The sequence below is a fragment of the Hirundo rustica genome, chromosome 2, assembly GCF_015227805.2.
Source record: "Hirundo rustica isolate bHirRus1 chromosome 2, bHirRus1.pri.v3, whole genome shotgun sequence".
Classification (NCBI taxonomy): Eukaryota; Metazoa; Chordata; class Aves; order Passeriformes; family Hirundinidae; genus Hirundo; species Hirundo rustica.
Genome location: NC_053451.1, coordinates 93,916,261 through 93,929,549, shown reverse-complemented (window position 1 = coordinate 93,929,549; position 13,289 = coordinate 93,916,261). Strand labels below are relative to the sequence as shown.

The following is a 13,289-nucleotide window of genomic DNA, read 5'->3' as shown; positions in this document are numbered from 1 at the left end:
CCACAACTGTAAGGTTTTCGGAGAAGCACCTGTGGCAGTTTCAGCAGTTTCTATATGGAATGCTCCCCCTTTCTAGGATTACTTGAAAAAATCAAGTCAATTCGAATTACGTAGCTGTAAAACATTGACATGTGTAGTTTTTACAGTTTCAGAATCTTCTGTTTGATTTAAACGGGCAATGGTGCATAAACAGGAAACTTATATAATAAGGGATCACATATTTGCAGGCAACATTAAGATTAAAAGTACATTAACATACATAAAGTGCTGTAGCACATTATTCAATATGTAAGCCATTATCATGTGACCACCTTAACAACAAGATACTAAGCCTTTTATGCCTTTAAAAGCATTATAACTTTCACCCTGAAACCAATTTTTCAGTTCTTCACTGAAATTTATATAGAATGGATTAAAGTTACCGGTCAACTCATGGCTTCAATTACTTTAAATTTAGTAGGCTGTATCTCAAAAGAATTAGTAGCTATTCCTATACAAAAATTAGCAGATACAAGGATTAAAACAAAACAAAAGAAGAAAGAGAAAAAAAAAAAGATCAGAACACTAAAACGCCCACAGTGAGAAAAATCGTTTCCTATATAAACAGTAGTACACTAGTCTAAAATTTCTAAAGCAGAATTATTTTAAAATACGAAACTTTAAGTGTTTTAACCCTTTGGTGTCCAAATACAGACGTTATAAAATTGTTTCAAACTTTTTTTTTCCAGATACCAAGAGAAAAATAATCTTAACTAAACAGATGTGTGTCACTGCTGGAGCAGCTATACAAATTCATGCTAAAATTACACACAGGGCATCTACAAAAGCACAAGTTGGTGCCAAGTTTTTATTTCACAACAAAGCATTTGGCAGCTTAAATTATTTTATACTTTTAAAACCAGTGATAAGAGTTCCTGTGAACATCCTCCAAAATCATAACAAGAGGAATATACTGGACAGAAGGATTCTGCCTTGTGAAGCTACTTTCTCCATTGGAAAATCAAGGTTCATTATGAATTATGAAGCTATAATTAGCTCCTAGATACTTCAACTCCTGACTGAGCAAACATTGGCAGCAGAAAGAATTCATTAACCATGACAGGCAATGTTGCAATTACCACAAACATCACCATCAGGATTTTTTGTTGTATCTCTATTCCCATTTATATGCTTTGCTACAGACAGTGCACTTTATTTTCAGTACCTTTTGTACAAAATATTCATATTTCCAAGTAAACTTTTCCCTGAACAATATAGGCCTGACTCAGCCTGGTACCAGCAACAATATTCTAAAATTCATATTTAATTATTTAAGAAGTGATTCCTAAACACAATTCACAAAGGGAAGGGATGAAAGACTATGGTAACTGTTGAAACAACAGTCTGATTGTAATACAGCATAAAAGAAAAGACCTTTCCTACTAAAATGGAAGTATTTTCTAGAACACTAGTGAAAATAAATTCCAAACAAGCATCTTTATAGTACTGCAGCCACTTTATAAACACAAAGACAGTGTAAGAGCTACTTAGTCAACCTTGTGACAATGAGAACTATCATTGCTGTTGCTTTTGTTACTAGAAAGAGAGCAAGAATTACAAATAAAGTTCCTAACAATGACAATGACGATAGTGTAACGGAAAACTGTTGAGGACTGGTTCAGAGCAAACTCTAACTTGAAAAGATAAAACAACCTTGCGAAACAGATTTCTCCCAAGATGACTCTAATAACAAATAAAATGACATTATTTCTCCTCAACATAGCAACTGAAACCCAAAGATAGCCTAGAATCAGAGAAATGAAGGAAGTAAGCTTCTCTCAAATGTGCCAAACTTAAAAGAAAGTTCAAGCTGTTCAGTACAAAAAGCATAGACAGTGGAAGTTTGGAAATAAAACTGAGTAAAGAGGTAAATTAATGTTAAGGTATTTTTGTGCCAAAAGCATGGGAAAAAATCAAGAATGAAAGGACTACAGGTAGTAGACATTTTCATTATTTTACTGTAATAGGGACACCATCAAACAACACAATTCTTTTTTCTTTTTTGTTTTTGTGCCAAAAATAACTTGATGTGTTTACCCAAGCAGACATAAAATCTTCTGGATTAAAGAATTGCTGAAATGCATAAAACCAGTATAAATGAACTTCACAAAAAAAAGCTTTTCTAACTTAGATTTTTCTCCCATCATAAGAAAATTTATCTATCACATACGAGCCAAATCAAGCAAAACAGAATGAGGCTGAAGAATAATATTTTCCCTAAGTTATAATTACTAAAGCTCTTCCATGGTTTGTTAAGCCTTCATGCCACGAGATACACCTTGTAACCAGTAGTGCATGACACACATGAGAAAACTTTTCTGACCAACCTGAAGTTCTTCTGGGCCACACCACAACTACTTCCTGGGCTTTTTTGTCCAGAGGCTACTAAGTACTAGCTGGTCTATAAACAACTTTTCAGTAAAGACAGAAACCAGATCAACAAACAAAACCTAAATCAACACAGCAGGCTAGAGGAGATGTTGCAATAAACAATCATCTCATCACCTATCTAGTCAAAAACTATTGCCAGATCAAGCACAGCACCCCCACAGATCACCACCACTGACATCTGGACTAACCATCAGAACTAGTAAGACTACTATATTTGGGATATAATTGTTTTTTTCACTGTGTTTAACTCTGGCCAAGCTCCACTTTGTAACACTTGGGTTTCTCCACTTAACTGTTACACAGGTTTTAGCCAGAATAGCAACAGAATAGCTTATCCTGCAGAAAAGAAAAAAAATCTATCTTAAGGGAAGCTGCACACATTAATGTGAACATTAGCACAACATCTTACGTGAAGGCAGACCAATCCCAACAAAAAAACCCCTGACATTCCTGTCAGAAATCCGAGCTATCCGCATATAAGTCTTGGTAACACTTCCATATTCTTTATCCAGCTCTCCTGGACTGAATAAAAGTCAAGAAACCAGGGCTATAAGGCTTCTCACTAATGAATAAGCTAACCTATATCAAGCTCACATGTATCTAGTGAATTTCCTCTTCATGTTTCAGAAAGGTCATAGGTATCATTGCTTTTATGATGGATTTTACTTTATACATAGAAAGCACAACCTCTCATATTCTGCACTATTTTCCAACTGATGTCAGTAATCACTGTTGTTATTCCACCCCCACTAAGAATAATCTGCATTCAAACTGAACAGGAATTCAGTGGTATGAGTTTGCCCCAGCTTCCTGCAATTATCAGGAATGTCAGTAACTCTGAAAACTACATTTTTCCAGACTGGTTTACTCTAAGACTGAGCCTCTCTCATTTTTTTATCAGTCACCCATGCATACACATTCTGCTTTGGTATTTCCAAATCTTTTCTTCGGACTAAATCCAAATTACTGCCATACTTCATAATCACAAGCTCCTACAATACCACCTCAACTACTGCTACAACCATAGCAACCAAACAAGAAACCAAACACTGAAGAAATTACCAAGCTTTACTTACAGGTTTTTTGAAGGAGAATCAGTGTTTCACTACTTAAATGTACATGCCACTTTGAATTTGCCTTTCCATAAGAATTTATATAAATTAAGAAAGGCAGAATAAATTCCAACACGTGTATCCTCTACACTGAAAAATGGTCAATAGAAGAATACTACAGTGATTGCCCTTAAAATGCTTGTTATATACAATTAAATAAGAATTGCCATATATTCCTCCTTAATTATAGAGCACTGTCTAATAACGCAACAACAACAATTAATCCAGCAGTCTAACTAGTATCTGGATGCCATCAGGCAATCAAGTTTATTTAAAAAAAAAAAAAAAAAAAAAGATGAAGTGGTCTGAGTTTGGATTACACAACCATTAATATACTAATTAACAGATAAGAATCTCTCTGTTGAAAAAGCACCTAAACCCAAATTATCAGTAAGATTCTGAAGCATTATTCTCAAGATGAGATTAATGGCTGTAGGAAAGCAGGATGTTGGTTCTTCTGCACTGAATCTATGCTGTAATACAGCTCCTGAAGTTAAAAAGTGACATAGTTGTGGCACTTCACGAGTATGTTAACACCAGAAATGGACTGCAGTTCAATATTAAGTTTGGTAGCTAAGTTAGCCAGCGAAGAAAAACAAGCTCACATTAAAAACCTGCAAGTAGCTCTTAAGATTTTAAGAAATCAAAGATCTCCATTAACCAAGACAGGAGATTTCTGGGCCCTGAGACCCTTCAAGAGAACAGGCCATGTAAGCTTCCCCTCCAGACTGAAAAGGAACTGAGGGTTCACATCACAAAGAAGTGGCCAACTTCTGTATTGTCATGAAAACGACACATCACTACTCTTCTGTCTCTTCACTAGAGGTGACTGATTTTCAGAAAGTCAAGAAATCTCAAAAATACAAATGAGAAGAATAAAAGGTGAGATATCACAAGAGTGGTCAAATGAAACAGAAATACAAGAATTTCCCAAAGGACTCATGCAGCACTAAAAAAATCAAAGAGCATAGATTTCTGTTATGGAGGATGGAGAGCAGTCATGAAGAAGATAATAATATTGCCTTTTTAAACAACACAATGCAGTTTGTGACACATGAGTTTGAAAAGAAGAAATAAAATTAAGTAAGTCCCTGTCAAAGAATGAGAATAAAGGTCTTGCTGAAAAACTTAACATCAGAGATAGGACATTTCTGGCATTGAATTTACTCACTCAGATGAATGTCAGACAGCTTTAACAAGAAAGTGGCTGAAGTGTCTGCCTAAACCAGATCAACATCACAGTATGAATGTCATCTGGTGGAAACAGATGTAATGGTTTATTTAACCCAGCATGTCACTTCTACTCAAACCTTGAGACCAGAGTATATTAAACTAGAAAAGAAATTATCTCTTTGGGGTCTCATAACATTCCACCATGGTATACAATCCAAATTCACCAAAAACTTGAAGATTTCTGGCAGGCAAATAAAAAGCTTTTCCACAATACTATTCAATGATCATGATCAATAAAACCCTTAAGCAAGCAAGAGCTTGTGTTCAATTGGATGGGTGCATACCAAGCCACATCACATTCCACAAGTTACACCTCTCTCTATCCCAGGATAATGCAGTGTTTGCAACGTCGCTCTGGGCTCTAAATCAAGACACTAAGGAATATACAACTGCTTAAATGACAGCTGCAGAAGAATTTTTATTCAGAAATAAGTGGACACAATGCACAAGTGCACCGCATGCAAATGGACATTAAACATGTCAGGATAATCAACGCTTGCATCTGCTCCTTTTTGATTCAACAGTGTCCTGTGTTTACAGCTGAATTTTGTATTTTTATACATGCTGTGATACAATCTGTGTAATTACATTAAAACACAGCATTTACATAATAAGTGCAAAAGAGCAAAACAAAACATGGCACCAAGAAGGCTTTTCCTCCATAAATAGCTGTGGACATTTGTCTGTCAAAATGATAAGTAATACACAATTAACAATACATAAATTGCATCAATATGCCTTTTAGTGAAAATCCAGCAGTAATTATGGATACTTTAAAAGGTACTATCCACATTAAAAAGTCAGTTACACAGCAAACCTTTTCACTCATATGAGGACATTGTGAGCACCTGCTTCCCCCTCTTCAAGGGTCCATGAATACCATAGTTAGTGGAGCAACCATTTTTATGGCTGTAGGACATACTGTGCACAGAATATGCTTCAGCTAAAATGAGAAGGTAAATACCACAAAAAAAATCAAAATATTTTCACTAGGGTGCAATTATTATTTTTTAATATTATTAAAAATTTACAAAGGAATAGAGACCGAAATTCTCTCTCATCAATTAGGAAAACAATGCAACAGCTTAATGAGACTATAGACTGCAACATCCAGTCTTTCTCTGTAAAAGCAATACACTAACAAGCCTGAAATATAGTAAACTAGAAAAATTCAAGTTAGGCTATTTTATTAAAACTAATAAACTAGTCCAAGTTACTTAATTTTAACAGCAGTATCCCAATAATAACTCATAAACAAAAAAATACATTTCTTGCAATATCATATTACTTGTTACTAGTGTTTGTGTGATAATGAAATCTTAGCATCCCTGTTCTACTTGCTATAAAAAACTAGGGATGATGGCATTCTGGATGCATATTATAAATATCATGTAAAAGTAGTATATTTAACTATTTGCAGTCCCAAGGGGTATTTAATTAATCATTATGAAACTCCAATACTGTTAACTATACTAAGAAATAAAGAAAAAAATGGATTAGAAGATCTAATCCCAGTAAAAATAAAAAGTACTTATTCATCATCAGTACAGATCAGCAGTTTAATTCTAGTTAGTGCTTAGTTCTGTATTTCATAAAATTCTCGCCTTGGTCTTACACAGGCAATTATCATTCCAGTTAACATATACAAATTAAAACTCAAATACATGGCTTAAATCCCTCTCCTTTTCTTCTAACTGAAGCCATATAATAAAGGAGTCAAAACTTTTAGAGCATCTACATTTTCAAGTTTTTTAAAAAACCAGGAAATCTACATAACCATTAATCAGGGCCAGCTTTCAAAATCAGATGACCCAAAATTAATCAGTGTCAAAAGCATATACATGGATTTGGTTTAATCTAACATACTGAACCTGGACACTGGATTCTAAGGAAAAAAAATCCTCACCCCATCAGTCAATAACTAACTCCCTCAGATGACAGGGCCAACTCCTTATCCTCTAAATGATTAAACTTGGGTTGCTCCACAAGCCTTTTGCATTGGTATCCCTGATTTTACCATTTCAGGACCTGATGTTTAATTACCTATCAAACTTGAAACATAGGTGGAATTCAAAGTTAGAAAACTGAGAATTCAAATTATTTCCTGTTCTCTAAAACTGCTATAAACCTATGCTGCTTCTGCTGCAAATAGCTTTGGCCAAAGACAGATATCACCCATTTCACATTGTTTATGCAGTTCCACAACTTTTCTTTTGTTTGGCTACTTTGTAAAAACCACAAAATTACATACTAATTGATGATGATAATTAAGGTTTGCTCAATTCCACAGTAAATTTAATTCCAAGTTTATCTTAAAAATATCCAAAAGTGAGTGAAAAATGGGAAATTATACATTTAAGACTGATTTAACTTGCTTGTCAATATGAGACAGCTTATTTTGCTTTTCTATAAAGAAATCTCCTCATACAAAGCAATTAGTTCACTACTATTAACTTAAAAGGTAATATATTGCCTGAATACTCTATGACACCACTAAAAGAGTTAAATTTTATGGTAGATTTATCAAGGCAGCATTACAAAAACAGTAAGATGGAAACCAAAGGGTAAAACAATAAATTAACTATATGATTCTTATTTCACTTACAACTTCAAAGTTTCATAGTGCACGTTAAAATACAGTAACTAGTTACCACTTAAGACAATAAAACTAGTTCTAGTTAAAACAAAATGCTAAAGTATTGATATTATTTATAAGCCATAGAGCTTATACTCAACATTTCTAGGTGAAAACTGCATCCATTTTGTCCATGCTGTAAGTTTCAAAAGTTTGTGAGCTTTTCTGAATGTTTTTGCAGTATATAAACCTTTAAAGAAAAAAGTTAACAGGGCAAATACACAATTCACTAACAAACAGTAATAAACTAATGGTGAAGTGTGTGAATTATAGTTTTACACATAATGTTGCCTTTTGCATTGTTTTCTATACTTATTCACCAGTGCAAGGTGTAGACTTCTTGCAAAATGTAACTACATGCTAAATAAAGTGTACAGTTTGGGGTCATCTGACAGAAGCACAATAAATATCTTACTGTATCAGATGTATGTGCAACACTAATGTAGCACAATGGTATAATTTAAAGAAAATGTACTTTATTACTAGACATGCAAAATATCTTAGGCTTCATTACAGTTGAACATGTCTAGCTGTCATTATTTTGATCATGTCTGCTGTTTTGACTTTTCTTTCTGAAATTAGTATCTATGTTTACCAATCTAAGTTAGTCAGCTACACACACAACAATCAACAACAACAAAAAAAACCTCACTTACTCTATTTGCGCACCATGAGCCACAAGGGCACTTATGGAATCCATACTACCAGACCGTGCTGCTTTATGAATAGGAGTTTCACCAACATAATCCTGTAAAGACAAACTACATTTTGTCAAGCATAATCTTTCTAAAAATTAAAATACTATTACATTACTCAGTTTAATTAAGACAGCAGATATATAAAAGCAGCATTTATTATTAGCTAGCAAATACATCATGTACTTTATCATTACTTTAAAGTCTGCAGTTGGCTGTCATGTACATTAGACTTTTAGCAAGAAGTAACGCTGAAGGCATTTAACTCACAAGATAAGCCTTATCCAACAGCTCAGCAATCAGCAGACTCATATTCAGCAAAACTCATTAACCATCCCAACAAATACCACCAGAACACATTATTCTAACACCTTCATTTCCTGGCACTTTCGTTTCCCAATACATCAGACTGTGCAAGCCCTCTTGAACTCAGGAGCAGCAAGACTGAGCCTGTAGGACTGTGTTGCTTTCAGATCTTGCTGACACCCTGACTCAGTCCTTGAGTGTTGCACCATCAGTACTCAGCAGGAGAGCTGTACTGTAATACAGGTATGCCCAGTGTTCATTGCACTGGCCAAATCTCTCCCAACATATACACATTGATTCACACCCTATATACTCGTCTTTTTTGATTTTCTTCATCAATTTATATTCCATTATTATTAGCCAGTACATCCAATTTTTTTTTTTTTTTTTTTTTTTTTTTTTTTTTTTTTTCATAATGTGCAGACATATTAGGGGGCAGAGAACTGCTTTCCAGGCAACTCCTCCCCATTAACTGTCTTACAGGTAACAGGGAGGATCCACAACAATTTTACAAATCCAAGCAGCAGTTAAATTCATGCATCATGATCTACAGGCCGGAGAGCAAATTCAGTACTTGCAATTAACCATCAGTATTAAGAACCACAGAGAAGAATCTGTAATGAAACGTTGCCTTGGAGTAGCTGTTTGTAGTAGATGTTTGTTACTGTTTTGTTAATGAGATTCATTCTGAACACTTCCACAATGTAGCAAGGGTTTGCAGGTTTTTTGCTTTTTCTTCCCACTTCTCCTTGTCTCTAAACTTTCAAAAGACTTCTCTAGTCTGTTCCAGATTTTAAACATGTTCTAACTGTATGTGCCTCAGTTTAGCTTCCCTGTTCCTTTTATTATCAACATTAGCTTCTAAATTTTAAATTAATAGCTAATTAAATTATTAAATAAGCTTTACAGATTCACCAGTGTTTACACACAACAGTGGTCATGCCTAACTCCACAGTAGCGGTTACACTTTAGCTCCACTTGCAATGTGAATATATGCAAAATATGATCAAACTACCTAGAAGCTACTAAGTGTCTTAAATTGTCTGCCAAGCTTTTGAGAAATTTAATCCTATCTTTTAGGCTGTGTAAGTATAAATTTAAAATGAATTTTAGATTAGGAGGTGTGTATTCTCAATTTTATTTCAGGGTGAAATATTTTTATAAAAAGTTACAAATTCACTGAGGGTAAGGCAGCATACCAGTGCTTAAGACATATATTCAGCCAAACAGTGAACTACCTAGCATACCCAGCAGGGAATACTAATGGCACCAAAGTTTACTTTCTTATAAGCTAAGGAAAATTGTTGAGCCTGACAAAGTTTGGACACAGAAAAGAGCAGCAAATGCCTTAGAGATTAGAAATGGTCTATACAGCTCTTCTTTCAAAGTGGATGTCAGCAGCTGATGGATAGAAGATTGCTTTCCAATGAAGCTTATGCATTTTTTCCTATTTATAACTTACCCTGAAGTAACAGCAAGAGAGAGAAGTTTGAGAGGATACATTTTTTTTTAACTTTCACACATGGAAATTTATTTGACACTAATTTATCCAGAAAAAAAATTACAATCACAGAAACTGTCTTCAATTCATCATTCTGTTATGGTTTTCTCCCTTCCCCCCCTTTTTGTTAAAGTGGTGAAAGTACAGAAAGTGATTTGCCTCTTTTGGTTAGCATTAGTATCTACAAGCCCAACCCTATGTTAAAAGATAGCCACTCAATATGAAGTTCAGTTTAGGGTTAGTTGGCTAAGCATATGACAGAGATAAGAGTATCCCCCCTAGCCCCATAAACCTGGCACACTGCCCACAGTAAGATCTAGAGAAATGAATTACAACATTGCTGTGGGTAAACACAAAAAGGATGAGAGAAGATCTTTGCAGAAGGACTCCCCAGCACTGTGTTAGAAGAATGAGCTAAGCTTATAGCAGCTACCACTGCCATCACAAACAGAAAAGATTAGTATTTCAGAAGAAAATACATGTCTTAAGAAGGGCTGCTTTCAGTCACTGGCCCAGAAAACCACATGTCTAAAGCAAAGGAATTACAAAACATACTTTAAAAATGACAGAATACACAGATTTAGATTTTTGTAGCATTCCTTTTAATTACAGCATCCAAATTTCAGTCATCACTACTATTACGTTGCTTTGAAATTCTCATAAGGGGCCAAATATATTCACACTGAAACACTTTCCTAGCTCTCCTTAGAAAATATCTCTAGATTGTAAGCTAGACTAAATGGAAAATATATATATACACACCCCACTGAAATACAGCTTTTAAATTTACTTATTTTTCAATGCATCCAAAATCATGCATACAGAAGAAAACAAAAGTACTCTACATGAATCTCAGAACAATTCTGGTTTGATTCAACAACTGGAATGGACGTGACCAAACAGGAAAACAAAGTAACAGATTTTTCCAAGAAGTTTCTGAGAGCAGTTCAGGGTCCAGCATGTCAGCACTTTCTTATGTATAAGATGCTCCTTCCCTATCTCTTTTTAGCTATGTGGAGCTAAAGAAGTTATTTTATTTTGAGAAGCTCTATAAATTCCTCATTAGTCCTGATAAAACCACATAATCCTTTAAATTGGTCAATTACCCATCTGTGTTTGAGTCTGATACAATCCCTTTTGGAATAATATTCCAGGAAAGGGAGCATCAATGACTTGTACTGGCCTTTCACAACTCGAGCAGAACTTGTCCCTCTGTTGCAACACTGCACCAACAGCCCAAACTTGTCTCACAATCTAGAGGATGCATTATAAATAAATGAATAGAAACTCAAGTTTCATTAATTGAGCATTCAATACATTAGATTGGTTCTGTAGCTACTAAATATTTTGTGCACAGTGCTCTTGAAGAAATGGCAAAAAGAATATATGAAGCATCACATACACACTTAGTTTTTGCAACTCACTGCTGAATGCCTTCCTCCTCCTTGGAGAGAATGGTTACCCTTTCACACAGAAAAGGGCAGTCTTCTCTAGCTTGGGGTCATGACTAGATTACCTTTGACATCTATTTCATTTTACTAAATAAACATCTAGCTTCCTTCCTTATTCTCTTTTTATATGGCTCAAGAGTCTTTTACTTTTTTTGGCTATAACCAGTAAATCTATCTCAGCTTGATTAATCAGTTTCCAGTTCTTCACTATGCTGTTTAACCTCAAAAGACATTTCCTCTACTGATTAAATACTTTTCCCAAACTCTCTCCCCAGGCTTCTTTCATGTATTTCAGTTCAGTCTAAAGCCATTTTTTACTCTATTTTTCCTCCATCTGTCTTTTTTAGGACCCGAATCCTCTTGGCTTGAGAATGGTCCAGTTGAATTCCAAGTACATTTCCTATTTTGTTCTCTATATTCCAAGTCGCTGCATATGATTCAAATGATTTCACTCACTGGTACCTTTACATTCCTTCCATTCATCAAAAAACAAAATGAAAACCAAAATAATCCACCCAACCAGAAATTTATTTTTCCAATAAAAAGCTCACACGCACACCTACACTAAAAGCTTTCAACTGTGTAGTGTTTTGGCTGGGATGGAGTTATTTTTTTTCATAGTACCTGGTAAGGCATTTTAGATTTGTGACCAGCAAAATGTTTTTTTCTGTACACCAATGTTCTAGCTAGGAGAGGGCTGGGATGTTGCACAGCTGGGACCACAGGCTTATCCCATATCATATGACATCACACTCAGCAAGTAAAACTGGGACTGTCATTGCTCCAGCACTGGCTGGCCATCAGTCAGGTACTGATGAGCAATAAAGTTTTTTGGGCAGGGGTGTGAGGTTTTTAAAAATGTTTTATTACTTGATTTTCTGGGATTTAATTTTCTTTGTTTCCTTTTTTTACCTGTTAATCACTCTTCATTTCAATCCATGAGTTCTCATGCTTCCCTTCTGATTCTCCCCCCTTACCTGAGTGGAGGGAACAAGGAAGCAGCTGTGTGGTGCTTAGGTATCCAATGAGGTTAAACTTCAACACTATGCAAGCACTTCTAAAATACTTCCAGTAATGATACCTGACTAAGACACAGAAGCCCTTACTTGCTAAGAAATACAAACTAACTCCATTCCTTAACTCAACTGACTGAATTTCAAGCTCTAACAGATGATTACCTTGCCAAACACTACTCATTTCTTACAACCAGTATCCTATCCTTTCTGAAGCCAGGAAGTACAAACTAAAGAACACAAAGTATCTCTCCTTTGCTAAAAAGGCTTTTGAGTCCAAATGAGAACTGGTTGTATCTTTTTATCTGGATTTAGTCCTAATTGTTGCTTGAAATAAAATCTGTAATATAGCAAAAGAATGTTTTCTTCCTCCCCACCAAGGATATCAGGCTGTTTACAGTTTTTGCTGCTATGGGTAGTCTAACCCTTCTAAAACTATCTGCCCCCAATGCCATGTGATGGTTAACTGACTGCATGAACAGTAAGTTGCATCCCCTGTAAGGGTGCAGTATTTCTTTTCCCTTCTCTTTGTGACAGGCCACACAACACTTCTTTTGGTCAATCAACAAAGGCAACATACAACAGAAATGTTTAATAGGCTGAGGCTAGAGGCAAAATATATTTAAATGAAGTTAATGGTTTTCTAAATCAGAAAGTACTTGTTATCTGATGTTAATATGTACAACAGCCCAGAATCAATCTGTGTTGTGACAAGTATAAAACATCAGAAAAAAATCCTCAGGAAAAGTAGCAGTATAATTGCTTTGGACTGTTACAGTGAACTAGAGCAGGCAGCCAGCCAAATGCAGGTCCTGAGTCACACTACTAAGAACCATTAGCAGGCGCAGCCTGCTGAGGGAAAAAAAAAAAAAAAATCAGAAACAGTAAGGCATTCTCTTGAATCCACTGCTGG

At 35.2% G+C, this 13,289-nt stretch overlaps 1 protein-coding gene across 2 annotated transcripts in view; it reads right to left on the bottom strand.

The window, feature by feature from the left end:
- ANKRD10 (ankyrin repeat domain 10) overlaps positions 1–13,289 on the bottom strand; it is a 37,074-nt gene that overhangs the window by 14,515 nt on the left and 9,270 nt on the right. For both annotated transcript variants that reach the window (XM_040055004.1, XM_040055003.1), the window contains exon 3: positions 8,067–8,158. In XM_040055004.1, the coding sequence (XP_039910938.1) occupies positions 8,067–8,158 (92 nt within the window). The remainder of the gene's footprint in view (positions 1–8,066; positions 8,159–13,289) is intronic.